Here is a 23,159-nt window from a genome sequence, read left to right as displayed (position 1 = left end):
ACTCGGTCCCAGCTCTTCAGAGCTCCGGCACCATCTTCAGCCCTTTCCTGACCTATATCTCGGAGTCTCCCAAAAGTTTCCCTTCTGGAGGTTTGGCGTCTGGATCGCTCCTCCACACACACCCGCTCTGAGTGCGCGAGCTGGCCTCGACTCACGGCCACCAAATAGCTTCAAGCTCTGCGTCCCCTTCCACCCAGGCTGGGAGGCCAAGTACATCCTTGGGGCTGCATCCTGCTCTGGAATTGTTGTGGGGGTCAGAGAGTGGTGGGGCACCCCCGGGAACGAGGCGGAGGGGATTCTTCCGAGGGATGGGGGAGGGATGCTAACAGGGTGGGTCCTGGCCCAGAGCCTCACTTTTTGCACTTGGCGAACCGATGCAGTTTCAGCCGTGCGCCAGGCGGGGGCGCGCTGCGGGCCGGGGCCCGGTGGGAGGTGCCAGGGAACCAGGAAGCGCTGGGCGGGGCTGGGGAGGGCAAGGGCGGAGCCCGGCCTGGCTGATCCCTAGGCGCAGGGGCCCGGCTCCCGGGACCTTGAGAAGGTAGCAGAGCGGCAGCCACAGTAAGTGAGGGCGCGCGCGGCGGCCCCCATGTTTGGCTGGGTCTCCCCCTCCCGAGGCTGAACCTGGCCTCCCTGCCTCACTCTCTGATCCTGCGTGTGGGGACAGGTCAGCCTGAAGGATCCAGAAGGCTTTGCGGGTCCAGATCGGGTGCCACAGCTGTCTCTGCCTAGAGAACTTGTACCTGCTGTCAGGCTAGCTCTTCATCCCCAGCCTGTGCCCTGAGGAGCCATCGAGGCACGCACACAGGCTGGCTAGGCTCTTCTCAGTCCCTAGACACCCACCCTTTCCAGCTCTGCTTAGTCCTTACCCCCAGGACTCCAGGCAGGAGCAGGGGCAGCCTGGCCTGGGGAAGCTCCTGGCCTCCTCTCCTTTCTTTGTCTTTCTCTGTTCATGCGAAGCCACAGCTACCTTTTATAACGAGTAATAAGGCTTTGCTCAGTCTGCTGCACCGCCGGTGACCCGGTTAGAGAGGATCCCTGGCAACTTCAGATGCTTGGTCAAGGCTGAATGGTCCTTGATGAACAGACACCACAGCTGAGAAGGGCGTGTGGATCTGGGTCACCCGCGCTGCCCCTCCCCTGCCCCCACCCCCGCCCCCACCCACCACCCTCCTAGCCTGAACTTTTGGGAATGGCTCCTCGCAAGTTCTCTGGTGGCCTCTGTGGTTCATGGCTATCTTTTACGTTTAAAAAGAAATTAAGTGTGTATACCTGTGTCTTTCTGTGGGTGTGTGAAAGTTCCTTCAGGTGCCCACAAAAGCTACGAGAAGGCATTGACTCTCCTAGAGACTCAATGGAGTTACAAGTAGTTGAACCACCTACCTGCCTTGGGCGCTGGGATCTGAACTCTCAGGTTCTTTGAAAGAACAGCGAGTGCTCTTGACCGATGAGACCTCTCTCCAGCTCCTGTTTATATTTATTTAAGCAGTAATTGTGTGTGTGTGTGTGTGTGTGTGTGTGTGTGTGTACGTGTGTACACCTCCATGCATACTCTGTCTGGTTAGATGGTCATCTTTGGTCTCCATGTGAGTCAAGGCTATAGAGGGGCCCTGCTCACCCTGACAGGACACTGTAGAACCTCCAGCCTCCCTGCTCCAGGGCACAGCTGCAGTAGTAGTCTGGGGTGTTGTCGGGGGGTGGGGTGGGGTGTGTGTGTGTGTGGAGTCCATTCATGCAGCAGTGTTGATGGGGGTCCCCTTGGACCTTCTCTGCTCATAGCTTCTTGCTGTGGGATGCCTTCAGGTGGGAGGTCTGCAGGGACTTGGAACCAGCAGAGTCACATTCCTAGACCATCCCTAGGGTTGGGGCTTGGGAATTCCCAGGGGGCGCGCAGATTGCCTGGCTGTATCATTTCATGCCACTGTGACCTGGACAAGAGGCTTGATCTTTCTGAACCTCAGACTTCTTATCTGTGGATAGTACCTCCTAACAGCTGGGTGTCTTGGCTCACATGTTGGGTGTGACCATGGCATTCTGAAGTGCTGCAGTTGTTTCTGTGTGAGGTAGGGTCTCACGTAGTCCAGGTTAGCTCTTGAACTCTATGTAGGAGAGGCTGGCCTTGAATCTGATCCTTCTGCCTCTACTTCCAGAATCGTACTGAGTTTTAGTGGTGTGTGTGTGTGTGTGTGTGTGTGTGTGTGTGTGTGCCACTATTCCTGGCAAATTCGATGATTGAACAGCTAATACACACTGCTCAAATTCAAAAGGCACAAAAATAAGGATTAACAGTGAAGCTTCCTCTCTGTCCCAGTCTCCCTCCAAAGATACCCACCAGGGTACCAGGATGGCCCCCATGTTTGGCTGGGTCTCCCTTTGTTGGAAGACCTTTGTGTATCTTCCAAGGTATGTTGAGCACATGCACAAAAGCATGTGTGTGTGTTTCCCCCTACTGACACTTTTTGTGTAAAGTAGAAGAGCTGGGGGCTTGTTCTTTGCCCATCAAGGGTTCTGATTCCTAGGTGAAGAAGACCTTTAACCCAGGCTTGCCCTTCTGCACTGCTTGCCTCAATCTGTACCTGCAAGAATGTTCACACCACTTGTCCCATGCTGTATATGCACTGTCTGTGTTGTCCTTGCACAGCTGAGATGACCTCTGAGGTCATCATTACAGTTCTGATAGCCTGTCCTTTTTCCAGTATGACATTTAACTTTCTTCCTGATCCTAAAGCCTGAAGCTCTTCAGCCAGACTTCAAGGACAGGGTAGACCCAGCATAGGCTAGAGATGTCTTCTAGAATAAGTCAGTCCCCAGTCTTGATGCCTGCTCACCTGCCCTGTCTGTGTCTCTCTCTGCTCCCAACAGTGGCCTTTGCCTCCGAGGACAATGTATACCACAGCTCAAATGCCACCTACAGAGCCTCAGGCAGCCCTCACAAAGCTGACCAGGAAGCGCTGCTGGGGAAACTGCTAGACTACCCAGCCCCCGGCCTGCAGAGGCCAGAGGACCGCTTCAATGGAGCCTACATCATCTTCTTCAGCCTGGGAATTGGGGGCCTACTCCCCTGGAACTTTTTTGTTACTGCCAAGGAGTACTGGGCATTCAAACTCCGCAACTGCTCCAGCCTGGCCTCAGGGACGGACTCTGAGGACACAGACATCCTGGTAAGGGCTGTTTCCCTCACTAGGGGAGCAGGTAATCTGGAGCCAGATCATCCTTAGGGGTTCTGGAGCAAGGTCCTTTACATGCTGAGAATATGGGCTGTGTGGGCACAGTAGGAAGAATCCACTGGGCCTAGGCCTTGCCTTGTGTGGTACCCAGGCCCCGTCTCTACCTCCTGAAGCTGAAGGGATGGAGCTGGGCAGACCCAGCCCATACTTTAGACTGTCTGCCATTGTCTGTGGGAGAAGAAGGATGGACATGATGGTTCTATACAGTGTGAAGTGGTGCATGTTAGAATACAGTCTCTGCCTCCAGGAATTGAAGGTGTGGCTCTTATAGTGTTAAGTCAGCTATGAGGTACAGAAAATTCCAACCAGCAGTAGCTAAAATGGGGGAAGGTCATTTTTCTGTCACAATCAACTTTGGGCCGGTGGCTTGCTTCGCCACATGTAGTTCTCACATCCAAGGTCACCTCATGGTCCAAGCTGGCTGTTGAAGCTCCAGCCATTACAACATCTGTAGGAAGAGAGAAAGGAGAGAATGCCTGTTGCTTGTAAGAAGTTGTACCTTCCTCCTCTTTACATTATATTGGCCCAAATTCAATCACGCGACTCTATCAGTTACAGAGAAGGCTGGAAAATGTAGTCTTTTTGTGTGTCCTAGAGCTTAAAACCAAGGCTTCACACCTGTTAACATGTCGTCCTGCACACACACACACACACACACACACACACACACACACACACACACACAGTTGTCAAGTATAGTCATTAAGGATTGTCTTATATCATAGTTTTGTAACACTGTTATAAACTAGAGGCCCTATAGCTAAGGGGGACAGAGTGTACCAGTCTGTTCACCGTGGCTGAGAGTAACCATTCTGTAGAAAGGAAGATCACTTTAGCTCTGGGTTATGGCCCTCGGTTGAGAGGCTGTGTCTGGTGATGGCGTTGTTAGTGGCATCTTCAGGTGGCGCAAGGCATCTTGTGATGAGGAAAGATGAGCATCTGTGTATGTGAGCCTGGTCCCTCTCCCTCTTCTCAAAAAGCCGCCAGGATGCAACTGTGAGGCTCCATCCCATGACTAACCATAATGCCCTCTAAATATCCTAGTTGGATTCAGTTCTGATCCTCTTCATCCCTCCTGGTGAGGAATGGATTTCTATATAGGAAAGTTTGGGGGATTCAGACCATATGCCACCTATATCCTAGGGGTGAGTGAAGTCTTGAGAACACATTCAAGTCACTGTGGCCTGGAGCAAAGGGATTTGAAGGATGAGCAGGAACTGCCCCAGGAAGGAGGCACTAGCTTTCAGGGCCCTTTGTCATATTTTTCTCCCATGAGGATCCAGATCATCTGGAGGTCACCACAGCAACGTTCCGTCCATGAGGGTGGTGACTATGTTATCCCCTCAGGAAGACTGTACCAATACCAGGTCCAAGGTCAATGCCTAGTAAGGGAGGAGGGTTCAGAAGAGCCTGACTGCCCCTGGTATGGGAATCCATCAAGAGTAGTTCTTCAGTGGCTTGGGACCTGGAAAGCTTGGCTCTTTTTACCTGCATTACTGGTGAGGGCAGGGTTAGCTCTTAGGCATGTCAACACAAGAGGCTGACACTGCTCAGCCACGTGCCCCTCCTCCCTGGGTCCCTTGGAGACAAGAAGGAATGTGCTGGCAGATCCCAGTCTAACCCTCTGGTGGCCCCAGAGGTGGCTCACTTCTCTTTCTTTGGAAGCCCCTCTGAGTCCTTGGCCAGCCCTCCAGAACGTGCCTCAGTTTTGTGTGTCGAAAGTCACACAATGAATGAGTTATCTGTGAGCATCACACATGCCTGCATCACCGGTAGCCACTTCCAGAACTACCCATGACACCCAGCCCGGGGATTCTGACTGAGCTAGCTGGAGGTTCAGAAGGGACGCTGGCCTTTTCTAATATTTCAAATGACACTGACTGCTGCATACCCCTCACCCCACCCACATGGTTCTCATGCATGGGAGGTGTGGTGGTATTGTGTTCCCCGAAATATTGTGCACCCCTAATAAACTTCTCTGGGGTCAGAGACTGAACAGCCACAATATTAAACATAGAGGATAGGCAGTGGTAGCACACGCCTTTAATCCTAGCATTCCAGAGGCAGAGATCCCTCTGGATCTCTGTGAGTTCAAGGCCACAAGGATACAGCCAAGCGCCTTTAATCCCAGGGAGTGATGGTAGAAAGCAGAAAGATATATAAGGCGTGAGGGCCAGAAACTAGAAGCATTTGGCTGGTTAAGCTTTTAGGCTTTGGAGCAGCACAGTTCAGCTGAGAGGCACAGGGTCAGATGAGGAACTGGCGAGGTGAGGAAGCTGTGGCTTGTTCTGACTCTCTGATCTTCCAGCATTCACCCCAATACCCGGCCCGGATTTGTTTTTATTAATAAGACCTGTTAAGATTCCTGCTACAGGGGATTTAGCTCAGTGGTAGAGCGCTTGCCTAGCAAGCGCAAGGCTCTGGGTTCGGTCCTCAGCTCAAAAAAAAATTAAAAGATTCCTGCTACAGGGAGGGGGCCATTTCTGCATGCCTATGGATTCAGAGGTGGCTCCGGGGTCTAGAGCAGAGGCTGTCGCTGCATATATGCACCCAAAGAGCCCCTAGGGCCAGACCACAGTGGCTTAGAATCCTACTGCCCCCACGTGGGACTGTGGAACCAGGAGCAGCCTGAGAACTTGTTGGTGACAGGCCTGTTCCACCCAGATCCACCCTGGAGTCAGGGCCTACATATTCACACAGGTGACCGATGGAATGGTGGACTTTAGGAAAGCTCTCCCAGGACATGGCCTCTTTTGGCTCTGGACCCCGCACACTCTCTGTGTTCCTTATGGACAGACTGGTTAGACCGCCCTCCTAGGGAAGCTGTGGCAAGGAGGTCCATTATTCCATGCCACGGGATAAGGTCTGGCACCAGTGTCCCAGGTGTTGTGTAAACAGCATCTCGCATCATGTGGGACTGGCCTCATTCTTTTATGGACCTAGTGACACAAGCCATCCAGCTCTCTGCAGGCCTCGCTGACTGAAACAGCCCACTGGACTTTCTCCAGAACCTCTCTGCCTGCCTGTCCATCTGTCTGTCTCCCCAGGGCAGGGCTAGGCGGTGTGTGCACCTGTCCCTCTCCTGCTCGGTCCATCCTCAGGTCTGTCTGCCAGCGAAGGGACATGGTGCTCCCAATCCTTCCCAGCTGCAGGCACTTAGTGTTCCAGGTCCCGCTATGATGCTTTATTGCCACGCTCAGGCACTGGCAGGTGCGGGCATAGTACCTGCCTGCTGCCCGCAGCTCCTGGCTCTTGGCATCAGAGATGAGAGACCTGTCACCCCCTCGATTCATGGGCGAGGCTGGGGAAGCGAGCGTGCTGGGGCCTTTCTGCGTTTGACAGGGCTGTTTTTCTTTGCCTCCTCATTTGTACCACCCATTGCCACCCATCTCCCTCTTGCTGTCTTGCCATCTTGCTGATAGCCCCGGTCTGCCCTGTGTCCTGAGGGCCACTGGGAGTAGGGGAGACAGCTTGTTCCTGTTCAGCCTTTCCTCTAGTGTGTTGCTAAGGTGGAGGATGTTGGCCCGATAGGAATGTTGACAGCCCTTACCTTTGGGGCCATCTCCCATCCCAGGGCTCATTTCCTATTGCCTACAGCAGGTCTGGAGATGGTTTAGAAATCCTTCTGCCTTCCCAGCCTTCTCCTCTTTGTTCTCTGCAATAAGAACCTCAGCTACAGCCCATGGGGTGGGGGAGTGGGGGGCAGTCAACTGGACCAAAACCATCAGCGCAAAAATAGACCAATTGATGTGAAAGGATAGCTCAGGGGTGCTGAGAGGCAACCTGATTTCCTCGGCCTTCTGGGCAAGCAGGGGTGACACAGGCTTTCTCTTCTATCCCTGAAGATCTGAGTAACCTCTTCTGAGACAGAAAGCCAGAAGCTCTAACAGGTTAAGCGACCTGCCCAAGGTCACACAGCAAGGCAGGGCTGGAGAGAAATGCATTGGGGAATTGGATAGGTAGACGATCACAAAACTGGACACGCTCTGAGAGAGGTGTGGAGGAGGCAGTTGCAGGTGTGTGGAGAGGCTGCTTTCTCTTCTGACTTGTGAAACCCAGGGACCTGAGCTCTGACCTTGGCCTCCACCCCTGGACCCAGGCTGTCATGGTCCTTTATCAACATCCCCACCTCTGTGTCTGAGGCTCTGTGTGTGTGTGTGTGTGTGTGTGTGTGTGTGTGTGTGTGTGTGTGTTTTCAAGTCCATGGGTGTTTCCCTGAGAACCCCCAGGCTCCCTCTAGGCCACAGGTTCACATCTGTGTCCTTAGAGCACCAATGTTTCCCCGTCAGGGAAAACAGGATGTTGAGCCAAGCTTTGGTGACTATGGCTCAATTTCACTATACAGCAAGGGATGTAAGATCCAGTGAACTGGGAGGATTGCCTTCCCACTGCACTGTCAACCCTCAGGACGTACGCTGGTAAGCATCTGGCAGGTGCCTGGCACATGGTAATATGTCACAAGGATGTGTGGCATTAGTTATCACATGGTTAAGGAGAAAAGTTATACCCTGATTTAAGGGAGGGCTTATGCTGTAGGAAAACAGATCTGGGGTCACCATGGTCCACCTTGCCTGGTTCAGCCAATGGGGGAACCTAGGGAGTCCCATTCCAGTATTTGCAGCCTACTAGCCCTGTCCCAGTGACCTAGCCACAGAATAGCACAATATGGGAGCTGCCCCCTATAATTAAGGGCAGGCACCCGACTCCAGAGGGGAAGGGTTAAAAGGAACCAGGATGAACTGGCTTCTAAAAGAGGAACTGGAGGATGGGTTATCACAGGGCTTGTTGGAGGATGATCTGCTGACCGCCACCAAGTCCCCACCATGCTGCTTGCACCCACCCACGCTGGCTGTGACTTAGCATCCATCACCCACACGCTATTCTGGTTAGTGTTTTGTCTCCAATTTCCAGATGGGGTAACTGAGGCTCCCAGGTTTGAGGTCAACCAGTCCAAGGTCATTTGCTAGCAAGTGGCAGAACTGAGATTTTGATCAAGCCAGAGACCGGCAGAGTCCCTGCATTAACCATGCCCTGACTTGTCACTGTCCTCCCACAGTGGAGTCACCAGGGAGCTGCTACAAACTCCCCAGCCACCCAGCCACCCAGTTCTGACTCACTTGGGCACACGCATGCCCAGCTTTGTAGACCGGGGGGTGGGGGGTGGGGGGGATGGTTTATGCACAGCTAGGGAAGAACCAAGATCAAAGTGAAATGGTCCAGTCAAACGGGGTGAAAAGCAGCTGTCATTAAGTAGGCTGTGGCTAGAGCAGCGGAGACACCAGGGAGCCATCTCAAAGAACTTCCTCCATTGCAAGCCAAGTTACCAAACCTGGCAGTGGGAAGCCTGTTTCCTGTCTGGAGAATTAGAGCAATTCTACCTACCCGGAAGTCCAAGGGATGACCTCTCCCTATAACAGAGAGCCTGGGTGCAGGGTGGCGGGGCTGACAGGACCCTTACAGAGCAAGGGGCCTGGGGAGGCTCGGTATTGAGCATGGTTGCTTCTTCGGTGTATCTGTGTTGTCTCCAAGCTACATGTCAGCCAGGGATGGCCTTGGGTCTCTTTGCCCTGTCTCTGGGAGAGGCTGCACCATGAGGGGGCTGGGGAGCCTAGTGAGTATGGCTAGGAAAAGGGCTGCATAATCCTCTTCCTGTCTCCAGGGCTTAAGGACAGGAACAGTATGTCCTATGGAGTCTCGAGATAGGAGTCATGGGGGGTGCAAAGCAAGATGATAGGAAGCCTTGAAAAGGAAAGGCATGTGACACACACACACACACACACACACACACACACACACACACACCTACTATGAACCTACCTAGGATTTTCGAAGAAGTGAAAAGAGTTTGGGGTTATTTATGTCATGAATTCTGTATACCTGGGAGAGGGCAGGGCCAGCGCTGCCTCCTGGGGCCATAGGGCAGCTGGGAGAGCCAGTCACATCCCCACCTGCTGTGTGACAAGGATAAGACATGCTCTGTGGGCCTAGGTCTCTGTGCCAGTGGTATGTACACAGTGCTCGGAAATCATGAGGGAAGAAGGCCTGACATTTTTACCTCACGTGTTCTGAGGCCTTCACCAAAGCTGGGCCACAGCAACAGTCTTTACTGAGCCTCTGGCGAGGGGCACCAAGTTGACCATTAGTCCTGTAATGTTTAGCGGGCATCCTGTGCCAGGCAGAGTCTTCATAGGCATAGTCTCCTGGTCATCGCTGCAGGGGACATCACCACAGCTGAAGAGGCAAGGAATTCTCACCCAGTAACACATACATGTCAGCTTGGACTAAGCCGAGTATCCTGTGTGTCATCCTTGTTAACTCCTGGGCCCTCTGTGTCTGCACTTTTTAATGTTTCCACTTCTTTTTGACCATAATATTCGATGCTCCTGGGAAAGCCAATGTCTGCAAGAAAGCTATACTTCCAGTGAGTGGTATCTCTAGGTAAACATACAATGACTCTCCTTCAGCCTAGCTTGGTGGTGTAGGCTTGTATGTAATCCCAGTTACTCAGAAGAAAGAAAGAAAGAGCTGAGGAACGAACTGAGTGCTAGACTATTTGCCTAGTGTATGAGAGGTCTTAGGTTCAATTCCCAGTAAAATGTGAGTCAAGCAATTGAATAGATAAAGCCCTGTCTGCATGCAGGTATGAGGAGTAGCATATAACAGGCAATGGTGTAAACCAGGCAGGGAGGGATAGATAGTCTGCCCTTGGATTTGACCCTGGGCCAGTGTCCTTGGAGACTTTCAGGAGTGGAGATGGTAACTAGCCTGCTGGGAGTGTTTACTAAATCTCGCTGATGGCGAGATGGTTCACAGGTTAAGAACACTGACTGTAGGGCTGGAGAGATGGCTCAGAGGTTAAGAGCACCGACTGCTCTTCCAGAGGTCCTGAGTTCAATTCCCAGCACCCACATGGTGGCTCACAACCATCTGTAATGAGATCTGGTGCCCTCTTCTGGCCTGCAGGGATACACGCAGACAGAATACTGTATATATAATAAATAAATCTTTTTTTTTTTTTTTTTTTTTTTTTTTTTTTTAAGAACACTGATTGCTCTTGCAGAGGACCCAAATTCAGTTCCCAGCACCCACATGGTGGCTCACAATCATCTGTAACTCCAGTTCAGGGAATACAACGCTCTCTTCTGGTCTCTAGGCATGCATGTGGTTCTCTCTGTCTGTCTGTCTCTTTCTCTCTCTTGAGAGCACCTCAGGAAATGGTGGTATGAAAGGCGGGCAGCAAAAAGGAAAATAGAATAAGATGGAACTCTGGCCTGGACCCATCCCGTTTCGTCCTAGCCTGTCGTGGGCTGTAGCCCGTAATGTAAGAAGCCTTCTGCCACTGTGAGGCATGAGGACATGTGTCCTCTACTCAGGTTCAAGGACCGTGCTGGTGGCTTCTCAGATGACGAGGGCCGCAGCCCACATCAGTGTTAGGGAACCTGGTGTGTACTCAACTCCCAGCCCTATCCTGCAGACTCACTTCCTCAGGTGCAGATGTGGCCAGCTGCCAGGGGGACCAGACCTGCAAGAGTGACCCCAGTATAGGGACACTGGTGTCCTAGAGATAGGCAGATATTAGTGTGACATGGATTTCTTTCCAGATGGAAGAGAGGTCGTCTGTTTGGTCATGAACTTTTTAAAGGTCAAATCCCAAATAATGGTGCTACCCCTCCCCTCCCTCACACCCCTACACACACACACACACACACACACACACACACACACACCAAAAGTGAATTAAGAGATAGCAGGTGTCAGTGGGCTGTAAGGGACTCGAGCTATCTGCCATATAGTGTGGGTAGGTGGCCATCAGGCATAAGGGGCGGCTGCCTCTCTCCCTGCCAGCTCCCCATCCCTTGGCCCATGTAGACCTAGGCCGCTGTAAGCCATTTGCAGAACCAAGAACTAAAAATGAGTCATGTTTTGGGTTCCTTGTCTACCCTCTGTTGCCAACCACAGTCCGGCCAGCGTGCGGTTCCCAGTGCGTAACACCTGCGACGGCGCTCCCCATCCTGCTAGCTCTTCCGCTTCACTTGAGGCCCTGTCAGTCACATCTCTGCACCCCCTCCTGCCCCCCCCCCCGCAACTCTCACCCCCTCTTTCCCTTCTCCCTGCCTGCTCACTATCCCTCCCCACCTGCACTGCCAGCCAGACCCATCCATCTCTCCCTCTGTCTTTGAGTCTACGATTTGATTTCTTTCCATATCTATCTTCAGCATCCAGAGAGTGCCCCCCCCCCCCCCGTCCCAGCATGCTACAAGGTAGCCTGGGTGTCTGTTGGTGTCTTTTTTAATGTGGTTGATCGTTGCAAGCAAGCTGGGAGCAAAGCAGAGTAGAGGCCTTGTACAAGCCCAAAGTTCTATTCTTAAGGGCAGGCCCTGGCTGAGAAAACTCTGCAGGGGCAGTGGACGGATTGGGTTCCCACTAGGCTGTCACTGGTATCGGGGTGGGGGGCGGGTAGAGAGAGGAGGATGGAGAAAAGAGAGAGAGAGAGAGAGAGAGAGAGAGAGAGAGAGAGAGAGAGAGCCATATGTGTGCACACCTGAATCCAGTTATGACCTGTAGCTTTAATACCACGTGAATCTTCAGAGAAGTTTGTTGCCACAATGAAAACCCCGCATGTGTGGGAGGAAGCACCTGGCAAGGCTAGGGGAGAGGCCCCTCCAGTGGCAGCGTACCCTCGACTGCTCTGCCTCAGGCATGGCCCTTGTTCCTAACTATAGAAGCTGCCCTGTGCAGGCATGGCTAGATGGGCGCTAGGCAGATTTTTTAAGAAGGCCACCTTTCTGTGTCCCCATGGCTTAAGAGAAAGAGAGACAGGCAGACTTGGACATTCACCATGACTGTCACTGGTGTGTGTGTGTGTTGTGTGTGTTTCTCAGGCTCTTTTTTTCTCTGGCCCTTCCTTCTGTGGGCCCCCAGAACCACTGTTTGGCTGGCTGGTTCCGGTGTAGGAGGAATAGAAAGAGGAACAGCACAGATGTTGGCTTGTCCTCTTGGGGCCTAGGGAAGGCTTGGAAGGGTGGGTTATAAGATTGGCAGAAAGAACAGTGCCATTTTACTCCTCAGCCTAAGGCAGGGGGACCCTGGTTTGGGGAGAGCTGGTCTTGATTTCCGTGTTTCCTCCCTATTGGTTACTGGGGGCTTCATGGCCATCTTTAGGAGTAAGAGAGGAGGGCTGGAGAGATGGCTCAGTAGATAATAAAGTATCTACCATGCAAGCCTGAGGACCTGAGTTCAGATCCCCAGCACATGAGCAGTATGTGTGTTTAATTCCAGCATGGGGGGGGGGGGAGGTAGAAATATGAGGGTCCCTGGAGCTTGCTGGCTAGACAGTCTAGCGTAAGCAATGGACTCCAGGTTCAGTGGGAGACCCTGTCTCAATGAACACAACCTGCTGTTGACCTCTGACCCCCTCCACATTCACAAATACACACATATGTGCACACACCCATAAGAACACATGCCATTCATGTGTTCACATACTCAAAATGAGATGAGACTGGGCTGGCTCATGAGGGCCAGAGATCAAATGCTTCAGGCTTCCAGGGCCTAGGATGCTCAGTAAAGCTGCCATCTCAGGCAAGAATGACGGGAGGGACTATATCCCCATGTTTACAGAAAGGTGAGGATCACACTTGGACCTGCAATTGCTCCTAGCCCACCAGGCCTGGGCACAGATCAGGTTGTACAGGGCTGCGAGGTATGTGTGGATGCCAACAGATGAGACAGGTGCTTCTCAATCATTCAACAGCCCATCAAACGGGGAGCCGGGAGCCAAGGCTCCTGGAAAGAGCATTCCTAACATCTTGCAGCCTCTGGGGGCCTCAGACCCTCAGCATTCCTGGGTCTGTCCTCCACCCCCATGTGCACACCCTCTGTTTTCACGTGTACCCCATGCCTTGGGTGTGGGGCTCACCTTCCTTCACTCTAGCCAGATCCAAGACTCCCTTTCCAAATCAGGGCTCACCCCAGCGTTCCAAGACCAGGTAGGGTCAGAGGAGAGCAATCTTGGACCCACCTTGGAAGATGTGGCATGTGATACCAGAAACGTGAGGAGGGAGACCTGGCTTGGGGCTGCAGGCTGTGGGGACCCTTGGCAGGAACAGTCTCCCAGGGCAGCCAAGGAGGAAGGCAGACAGAGCTCTCCACAGGGAGGGAGGAGCCAAGGCTTTCTAGGAGTCCTGAAGGTAAGGAAGGACCCAGTGTGGGGAGGGACAGTGAGGTCAAGTGCTTTTTTTTTTTTTTAAGCTCTTGACCCACAGGGAAGGAAGAGTCAGCCAGCCGGCCCTGGAGGAGAAAGTGTCGCTGAGTCAGGCAGTCTTGGTGCAATGATTCAGTCAGCACAGGCTAAGGAAGAGCCTCCACCCCACCCCACCCCTACCTACCCCTTTTCAAGGGGAGGGGGAAATAGTGCTTCCTTCTGACAGGGAGGTGGAGAGGAGTGCTCCCCTGTGATGGGGATGGAAGAGGGAGCACTCCTGACTCTGTGCAGACAAGGGCAGCTCTGCTGACCTTCTGGGAGGGACTGGAAAGTATGAACGAGGACAGAGGGCTGGGGAGACCTTGCTCTTTGGAGAACGAGATTTCTTCTCAGCGCACCTCATCCTGGAGATGGCCCAAGGGATCAAGGGACCCAGGGCTGAGGGAACTATTGAGGGGGGTTCCCCATCCTTCGGGACCTGTGGTGGCTCAGACTGACTGGCTAAAGTGTTCTGAGGCTCCCCTCTCTGAGCTCAACTTCAGCTTTGTTCTCGGCTTGGTACCCCCCCTCCCCTCCCCACACTGGCCAGCCTCTGGGGACCTGGGCTCCTAAAACTTCCTATATCCCAAGTCCATGTCCTCTACCTTGGGACCTCCAGGTGCACAGGAAGCCAGGGCCTTCCCTCTGCTTACCACTTACCTTGTTCTGAGCAGAGTGGACTTTACCAGGATGAGGATGCATCCTTAACACCCCAGGCCGTGGAACCATAGAGCTGATGGCAGGAGCCTGCATGGCCAATCGTTCTTGGCTGCAGCCTGCTCACTGCGGCTAATTTCATGGCCCTGTGATCCAGGTAATGCTCTGCTGCCCTGAGCTACCACCCCCAGGGTTGGAATCACTTTTCTTACCCTGCAGGAGCCCAGCTGCCTCCTCCACTGCAGACTGGGAGGTGGGGGCCACACAGATCTGTTCAGTGGCAGCAGCTTCAGACTCGGAGGCTACTGTGGCTCATGTCTAATGTACTCCACTTACATCAAAGGGTCCAAATGGCATTCCGAGGAGAGGAAGCTTACCCAAGCCCTGCCAGAGATAAACAGGCTCATTTCAGGGCCTCCCTGCCCAGAGAAACCTCTTTACCTGGACCCTGAGCCCAGAATTAGATTCTTCCAGAAGAGCCGCTTAGCATGGGGAGGCGCGGGGCGGGGGGGAGGGGGGGGAGGTGGGTGTGCTCTCAGCGAGGTGGCTAGAGGAAGTTCTCTGCTGGAAAATGGCCTCACATCTGGCCGGCTGGCTTGGCTAAGCTTTTAAATTTCATTCCAAGAGCGGTCCTCTGGTTCCTAGGGTTCACGCTGGAGCACAACAGATGCAAATGGCTTTCCTTATTGCACCCCAAGTGAAGAGCTTACCCCCTGCCTGGCCAGGAGTGGCCTGTTCACACTCACAGGCCCTTGAGAGGATGCTGGTTCCAGGTACCCTCGGCCAGGCTCTGCCCACCGTCTCACGTCTGTGCTGGCACACCTACCTGGGGCTGGGAGGCTGACACCAACAGGAAGAAGCTTGGAAATGCGCCCACTGCTGCTCACCATACCTCCTGCGGTTTGTCATTGTTTTGTGGTGCTGGGCAAGGAGCTAAGGGTCTCACGTATACCAGACATGCATGCACTCTGTCACTGAGCCACACCCCAGCCTGGACCATCTGTCCTCTTTAAAGTGATCTCTGCTTAACCACTGACCGTGTCCGTCCATCCCCCATGGTCAATAGAGGGGGAAGACTTTTCTTTTTAACACTGCTTAGGGCTATCGGCTCGTGGAAGAAAAAAAGGGGGTGGGTGGGGGGGGGACAGTTCTCACATCCCCTCACTCCTGGTCACCCTGCAGACAGAGAGGAGAGGTATCAACCAACCCCGACCTTTGTTGCCTTGGGCAGAAGAGTATGACAGGGCCTGGAGGAAGAAACGTGGCTTGCTCCAATAGGCCCCAAGAGCCACTTGGAAGGCTTGCATCAGCCACTGAGGCAGGTGATACACCGTGGCCATAATGGCTTGTGCAACTGTGGGGGAGGCATCCTGATTACAGAGTAAAAGGCAGGTGTCGTCCCCCACCCCCCCACCCCCGTCCTGTGTGGGAAGGCCCTGCCAACAGCATCGGGTGTGCATCTCTGAATTTACCCACGTGCTTCAGTGTGAAGATGGTCGTCAGCCTCCTGGTCTTGCACCTCGATTGACTCACCGTCTCTTTATTGTTCTTCCCTGAATATGCCAGGCTAGCTGGCCCATGAGAATTCCATCGCCCATCTCCCCACCTGAGCCTTGGGATTGCAGACATGTGCTCCTGACCCAGCTTGGCCTGCATTCTGGTTTTTCTTGTTGTTTGTTTGTTTTTGTCAGCTCCACATAAGCCAGAGTTATCTGAGAAAGGGGAATCTCAGTTGAGAAACTGCTTCCATCAGATTGCACGCAGGCAGGCCTATGGGGACATTTTTCTTAGTGATTGGTATGGAAGGGCCCAGCTCACTGGGGTTGGTGTCAGCCCTGGGTATGTAGCCCTGGATGGTACAAGAAAGCCCGAGCAAGCCATAAGGAGGAGTGAGCCAGTAAACAGCGTTCTTCTAAGGCTTCTGCCAGTTCCTGCCCTGAGTTCCTGCCCTTCATGCCCCTCAGTGATGGAGTATGACCTGAGCATCAAAAGATGAATTAAACCCTTGCGTCCCCCAACTTGCTTTGGGTTATGGTGTTGATCATAGCAATGGTAACCCTCACTAAGCGATGAGGATTTAGCCACCGAGGGAGGCATCACCTTCTTTCCAGCCTCGGGCTTCTTATTTGTAAAATGGGGGCCTGTTCCAGGCCTGCCTTGCGCCGACAGATTGTAATAAGAACCAAGGGCCGTGTGGGAGCTGTGCTGTTCAAAATGTTCTGGGTGGCTTTCCTCTGCCCACTCTAGTCACCACAGGTACTGAGGTAGCCTTTGGTGACACTGCCTCCACAGACTGAGCCTTTCCTGAGCCCAAGTCTGTAGGATGCAGACAACCCGGCATGCTGATAGTGAGCGTGGGGTGAGCAGAGCAGGCATCCCTGGGTGGAGCTGCTCTTGGGCACTCAGAGTGGGACTGATGCCACCCCACCCCACGCCACCCCACCAGGCATTAGCATCCTGAGAGCATGGCTATCTGGAATCCTGGCAGTGTGCCCCGCTGAGGACAGCAAGGCCTCAGGTTGGCTCCCAAAGGGAACAAAGCAAAGTAAAACATTACCTCATTACCTCATGCTGAGTCCCCCTCTCTTTCCACCTCACCCTTCTGCCACGTCTGTGGACACACTCCCCTGGATACCCAGACAGGGCCTACTGGAAGCCCCTGGTCACCCCTCCTTCTGTGTTCACCGTTCACCATACTGTGTGTCTCTTGGGCCATGGCAGTATGTTTATATTGGGCACTGAGGAACTTCTTTCTGCTCATGCACATGTGCACTGGGCTGTACTGCACTGCGGGGGGGGGGTGGGGTACCAGCAAAGGAATGAGTGAAGAGAGAAGGAGCTGTTGGGATAAACAGTGACTGCCCAGCCATCATTACGGACGGCCTAGGGTGGCCCACTGGGTTCAGATCTTGTGCCTGGGGCCCAGCCTGCTAAGGTGGAAAAACCAGCTTGTGCAGGTCCCTCCCCTTCCGTTTGGTCAGCATCTTCTACCTGCTGTCCCATGAGGCCCCCCCACTCGGCCTTCCAGTCTTCAGGAAGCTGTATAAAAAACACCAAAATCACACAGCTCTCCAGGGCTTGGGCAAAGCTTGGCCCCCATCACATAGCCAACTTTTTTGCAGGGATTCTGCTCGGAGTCAGTGAGGGGCAAGGAAGTGAGACAGGCACAGGGAACCCTAGAGCTGGCCACAGCTTAGCAGCAAACACAGATACCACCCAGGTACATGGACGGTCTCCCCAGAAGCCAGGGGAACTGTATCACATTTCAGAACCTCAGGTAGGGTGGGAATAATAACCCTTTTCATTTCCTGCCTCTCATTGGTCAGAGCTAACTCTGGGGCATTGATTCAACCCTTCTGGGAGAGATACTGGGTCCCTGGCACAGCTAAAGGGGCCAGCCTGGATAGTAGACAGTGCATAGGCCTGGTGGGCCTGGGTAGCACGTATATCAAGTGCCATTTATGGAGAACAGTGCATTTCCACAGAGAGATGGCAAGGTGAGGCTGGAGACACCAGTGTTCCCAGCAAGTATATCTTCGTTTCCCCAAGGCAAGTGCACCGAGGTCTGTGTGTGGCTTGGGTCTTTGTGAGGCTATGAGCAAGGGTCTTTTGTGGCTGGGTCTCTCTGAGGAGGATCATTGGAGGATCAGTTCCAAGCTCACTTGGGTTTGTGAGAGAGCCTAGTACCAGGCAGCTGCAGAGCCAACAGATTCTCTTCTTGCAGGAGACCAGCCTAAGCGACTTGGGGTCACCTGCAGATCCTTGGTGTATGGGGTTCCCCAGAAGGCCACCTGTCTCCTCAAAGTCAGCTGAGGAGATGGAGAGCTTAGCAAGACATCATCTTGTACCAATGGACACTCAAGTCATATATGCCTGTCACGTTCACTTACTTCTCTTGGTTAAAATTCCACACTTGATCAATGGATGACAGCAGGCTGTGAATGCCCCAGGTGGAGGTTATGGAGTCATCTTAAGTGTCTGCTGCCAGGCTGGCTGGGCCTGTGATCCCAGCTACTTAGGAGGCTGAGACAGGATCAAAAGTTCAAGACTTGCTTGGACTGTAGAGTGAGTTTAAAGACATCCCGGGCAACTTGTTGAGTCTTGTGTTTCAAAATAAAGAGGGCTAGGGCTGTAGCTCACTGGTAGAGTGCTGCTAATGTCACACACACACACACACACACACACACACACACACACACACACACACACACACACACACCACACAGTGAAACCACTGTATCTTTGAATCAAGATGAAGTTTAAAACAAATGGTGTGGTGCCACATCTACCTTACATCACCATCTGCAGCTCCAGCCCTGCTTATGCAGTGGTGGCCCAGCCTAAGTCTATTCTCCCCACTGGCTTGTTCTTCATAAAGTGGAGAAATGGGCTTAGTCAACAGCGAGGGACTCGGAGTCTCGTGCATGAATGAAACCATGAAATGAAAGGGAAAGGAGAGGACATGACTGCTCCTAGGTATGGTGGAGGATAAAGTTTATTACAGATATGTGGGAGAGCATAGTCAGAGGCAGAGACATCTGGGGGAGTCCAGAGTGGATATGACCAGGCTGAACTGGGCCATGTGGGGAGAACGGATGGGGGGTGGTGGGGAGGAAGAGAGGGGAACCAGGTGCAGCAGCCGGGAGGTCAGAGGTGCAAAAGGGGTGGGTAACCAAAATGTCTGGATTATGTAGGGAAGAGCCTCGCGGGGAAGGGCGGCCCAGCCCCTGGATGGGTAGAGGGCAGGCTGTGCCAGCTATACCCTGTAACAGGTAGGGACTGAGGGACATTGGGAGAACCTGGAGGCCAGGTCCGCTTTGATATGCTAATAGGCATCTCAGCTATTGTCCCAGCTTTGAAACTTAACAATGCTGTTGTCCCAGTGTTGAAAATCTTTCCAGCCTTAAAAGGCACAGCCTTCTGCTTGGCTACCAGCAAACCAGAACATTCAGTTAGTTACCCGGAAAATCCCCGTCCCTAAAATACCCAGGGACCCTGAACAGGCTTGGAAAAAGTGAAACAGGTTCTCCACCTCATGTGGCCACACTTCCAGGTCTGAGGGGGCTTGTCAGAGGTAGGGGGTCTCTACTTCCCCACTAGCCCTCATCTGGCCTTTGTCCCTCACTCTGTCCTTTCCCTCTCCTGCCTGCCTGGCCTCACGTGGACTCAGCCAGTGTGTCAGGAGGTAATTGACTGACTGCCCAGCCCAGGGCAGGCTCTGCTGAGCCCATCAGGGCAGGGACAATGAAGGGGCACCTCACAGGCAGAAGGCTATTTCTAAGGCTCACGGCTGATGAGCTGCGATTATCATTTTAATTTCAAGGCTGTCACCTTACAGTCAGGGTGCCCCTTCCAAAGAGCACAAAGCCCTCTGCAGCCTTCCCAGGGACCCCAGAGGGTTTGTGCTGCAGACCAGGAGGTACCCAGGACATTTGTCCCTTTCATCTTTGTTCTGTGCAGTGTGACCCTCCGCTGCCCCCTGGGACCTCTCCTCACACCCGTGCAGTTTCCACTTTCTCCAAGGCAGGGCCCTCTTTCTACCTGGAGCTCCTGGAAACCCATCTCTCTTTTGGTTTGTCAAACAGCAGCAACTGTAAAAACTTAGCAGGAAATTCTCGCAGCTCTCTGGGTTTGGAGCTGTGAAAAAGCCTTCACACTCCTCCCGTTACTCCCAGTGGGATGCACTGCGTTCCTGAGGGGCGAGAAGCACATCTTGGATTCCTCCACTCTCCTGTAGACAAGATGAGGGTTTTACGCACGCTGTTCTTTGCACTTGGCTCCTGCCGATCTGTTTCAGCAGTTGTGCATTGCATTTCTTAAGCACTCCAGAGCGGAATAGTCGGATGCTTCTTTTTGTTTGCTTAGAGTTAACCGGTGTAATCCATTTAAATCCCCCCCTGTTTGTAACACAGCGAATGCTTAATATACGTAAGCCCTTCCTGCAGCTCAAAGCTCATCTGGGGTTCATGACCAAAGCAAGATAGTCAGTCCTTGGCTGGCTTTCCTCCGTCCTTCTCTCCCTCCCTTTCTGCCTCCTTTCTTGATTTCCATTCTTCCTCCCTTTCTCCCTCTGTTCGTCTCTCCCTCTTTCCTTCCTTTCTTCTGCCTCTTTCTCTGCTTTCTTGCCTCCCTCTCTTCCTTCCTTCATACCCCCTCCCAGTGGGGCAGGGCCATCTCATTAAGGGCCACTGAGTCCCCTCCCCCACAGATTGCTGAGGTTATTTTTAAAGATATGCATGCCCAGAGATAATACCTGCACGATCAAGTCTCTCCTAATGAGTGGGCAGCTTTGGGGATTTTGAGAGATGCATCCAATTTTTACTAGGCCGGTCTGTAGCCCTGAGTCCCATCTTGCTGTGGCTGGGCAAGTTCCCTCATCCTGCTCTGGGTGAACAGTCTCCACCTCTTTGTGAGGCTTGGGAAAGCTGAATCTCCCAGGTCTGGAGTTGTCCAAATGGGTCTGAGAGGCCAGTTACTGCATTCTGTCCACGGGCCAACAGGGCGGGGCTTTCCTTTTTAGCTCCATATTGAGCCACACTCCCATGATCCAGTCTGTGGATGGGGCAAGCGGAGCAAAGAAAGTGTGGGCCTCCCAGGAGATGAGGACAATGTCCAAGGCTTCCCTGGGACCTCAGCACTTAGCACAGCTAAGGTAGCACAGCTGTCATTGACTGTCATTGGTGAATGACTGAATGAGTGTCAGGTTGGAGACAGGGTTGGGACCACGTGGAGGTGGGTGGAGTTAGCCATGGCTCCTTGCTATCTGGGGACAGTGAAAGCCGCCCTCCCCCAAGCCCTCAGCACCCAGGCGTGACCAGCAGCTTTCTCCCTTGTGTGTTTCTAGAACTACTTTGAGAGCTACCTGGCGGTTGCCTCCACTGTACCCTCCCTGCTCTGCCTCATGGCCAACTTCCTGCTCGTCAACAGGTAGGTCACTGTCCCTTCTGCCCTGACCTTGACCCCCTGCCTCCTTCCTTCCCTTCTATTTTCCAGTAGGAGTTTTCATCTTAAATGGTGGTCCCCCTCAAACTGGAGGCTGGCAGTTCATCCTTGCCATGCAATTTGCAGATTGGAGCAGGTGCCAGGGACTCCAGTTAGGGGTCAGTGCTCATTTACAGTCACTTACAGTGACACCAGGTAAGAGGCATCTCCCTTTGAGAGACCTACAGGGCCACAGGCCCTTGCAGGCAGGACACAGTGTAGCTGTGTTGTAGGCCATGGCCCAAAGAAGCTGTTCTTCCACATGCTCCCGGAGCAGCCAGATGCTAACAGTGCCCACTGCACTATCCTACCTACTCTGTAATATGTTGAGGCTACCATTCAATGTGTCCCCTACTCACAGTGGCATCTCATAGGTAATGATTCAGAAAGGCTTCTGGGTACACTGTGGAGGAAGGAATTATTGGAGAGCAAAGTAAGTTGGTCTGACTCATAGCCTCTGCTGACTGTCCCTTCCTGTCCAGTCTCAGTTTGACCTGACAATGGCAACAGTGCTAGTACCTCATTTGCATTTTCCTGAAGCTGCCTCTAGGCAATAATCATGACTTCACTGTGGTCCAAAATTCCGGGCTTCCCTTGAGCATGTCTCAGAAACTTTAGATCCCTGGTGACAAATTTATTCAGCTCTGGTCCTTCAGTTCTTGAATCTCCTGCTGAAAAGCATTCTAAGGCAGATCTGGCCTCAGCAAGGGTGCTGGGAGTGATTAGTAATGTCTGCTCTGGGCACAGGAGGAAAGAGCAGAACGCACCCTATGTGCTTTCTAAGCCTGTGTATAGAGCAATCTTTCAAAACGTATCATGGTATCGGGCACAGTTGTATAGTAGATCCCAAAGCATAGTTAGGGACTTGTAATAGTAACAGTTAATTAGTTTCTTCTACTATTTGGGATTCTGGAGTCAGCCAGGCTGCACTGGAATATGCTGATGCAGTCAGACAGCACAGGGGCAGGAGATGCTCATCCTTCCCCACCTCCCTGTCTCTCTCTCCTCATTGGCTTGCTCACATGGGGTCAGAGAGTGTTCCCATTGTGGCTGAAGAGCAAATGTTCCGTGAAAGCCAGGGACAAGCCACACAGTGTCACTTTTGTTACACTCAGCTGGTCAAGGCCGTCACAAAGCCTCTTCCATTTCAAGGAGACAGAGACCCCATGTCCCCGTGGAGGGAGTGTCAAAGAAACAACATTCCTCCAAAACAGTGGTTCTCAGCCTTCCTGATGCTGCGACCCTTTAAAATTGTTCCTTGTGTTGTGGTGACCAACACCAGCCATAAAATTATTTTCATCGCTACTTCTTAACTGTAATTTTGCTACTGTTATGAATCATAATATAAATATCTGTGTTTTTTATGGTCTTAGGTGACCCCCCATTGTAGTTGGAGAGCTTCTCTCCAGCCCCTGCCAAGCCCTATTAGTCCAACAACCCACTTATAAAATAAACACACAGACATTCATATTATTTAAACTGCTTGGCCATTAGCTCAGGCCTACCATTGTCTAGCTCTTACTCTTATATTTAGCTCATTTCTATTAATCTATACTTTGCCACGTGGCTCGTGGCTTACCACTACCTTATGTCTTTTCTCTCATGGCGGTGGCTGGCAGCGTCTCCCCTCAGCCTTCACTTCCCCGCCTTCTCTTCTTCCTTGTCCTGCCTACCCTATGCTTCCTGCCTGGCTACTGGCCAATCAGCACTTTATTTATTTTAACCAATCAGAGCAACACATTTGACATACAGAACATCCCACAGCACCCCATGAAAGGGCTGTTCGACCCCCAAAAGGGTCTCGACCTACAGGTTAAAAACTACCACTGTAAGGCATAGTTTGAGAGAGAAGAAATAACTCAGCCTCACCTCCTGGCTCCTAGGGTTACCTGCAGATGTCTCTGGACTTCAGACATACACTCTTTGGGGGTGCAGGTAATAAGGGAAAATTTGGAGGTATCCTAGAGTATAGCATAGCCTTTCTGAGCTCTCAGTGAGCTTAGGTGGGGGTGGGGCAGGAAGAGGCTGTAGCAAAGTCCAGGGCCAGCCTTAGG

At 52.7% G+C, this 23,159-nt stretch overlaps 1 protein-coding gene across 1 annotated transcript in view; it reads left to right on the top strand.

Annotated features, from left to right (window-relative positions):
* Positions 1-477: 477 nt before the first annotated feature.
* Positions 478-23,159, top strand: part of Slc29a3 (solute carrier family 29 member 3) — a 36,523-nt gene continuing 13,841 nt past the window's right edge. Inside the window, exons 1-3 of the mRNA XM_036167003.1 lie at positions 478-558; positions 2,860-3,158; positions 20,969-21,051. Of these exons, the coding sequence (XP_036022896.1) occupies position 558; positions 2,860-3,158; positions 20,969-21,051 (383 nt within the window). The 5' untranslated portion in view covers positions 478-557. The remainder of the gene's footprint in view (positions 559-2,859; positions 3,159-20,968; positions 21,052-23,159) is intronic.

Source organism: Onychomys torridus, chromosome 18, assembly GCF_903995425.1.
Source record: "Onychomys torridus chromosome 18, mOncTor1.1, whole genome shotgun sequence".
Classification (NCBI taxonomy): domain Eukaryota; kingdom Metazoa; phylum Chordata; class Mammalia; order Rodentia; family Cricetidae; genus Onychomys; species Onychomys torridus.
This window is presented reverse-complemented; position numbering and strand designations above follow the sequence as displayed.